This window comes from Aptenodytes forsteri, unplaced genomic scaffold (assembly GCF_000699145.1).
Source record: "Aptenodytes forsteri isolate BGI_AS27 unplaced genomic scaffold, ASM69914v1 C12864094, whole genome shotgun sequence".
NCBI classification, from domain to species: Eukaryota; Metazoa; Chordata; class Aves; order Sphenisciformes; family Spheniscidae; genus Aptenodytes; species Aptenodytes forsteri.
In genome coordinates this window covers 1-326 of record NW_008799471.1, presented here as the reverse complement: position 1 = coordinate 326, position 326 = coordinate 1, and the positions used below count along the sequence as shown (strand labels likewise).

General features: G+C 74.2%; 1 protein-coding gene across 1 annotated transcript; it reads right to left on the bottom strand.

Moving 5' to 3' along the window:
- Nucleotides 1-10: 10 nt before the first annotated feature.
- Nucleotides 11-322, bottom strand: EFCC1 (EF-hand and coiled-coil domain containing 1; the record flags this gene model as incomplete). The annotated part of the gene is made up of 1 exon (XM_019474630.1): nucleotides 11-322. A coding segment is annotated over one exon (312 nt), but the record flags the coding sequence as incomplete, so codon positions are not given.
- Nucleotides 323-326: the final 4 nt, after the last annotated feature.

Below are 326 nucleotides of genomic sequence, written 5' to 3'. Positions count from 1 at the left end.
GGCGCGGCACGGCGCGGCGCGGGGCGCTGCCCGCCTTGGTGCTGAAGTAGCCGCAGAGGCGGGCGTGGAACTGGCGGAAGGTGAGCTCGGCGGAGAGGCCCTCCCACAGCCCCGCGCACTCCTCGGGGTCGGCCGCCGCCTCCGCCGCCTCCTCCAGCCCCAGCACCTGGCAGAGCGTCCGGAAGTCCTCGCCGGGGATCCTGCCCGCCCCGGCGCAGTCCAGGTGGTGGAAGATCTCCTGCAGGTACTGGTCCAGGCCGGTGGCCAGGACGACGATCTCGTTCTCCACGCCGCGGTCCAGCCCGTAGTGGTAGGCCAGGGCGCTC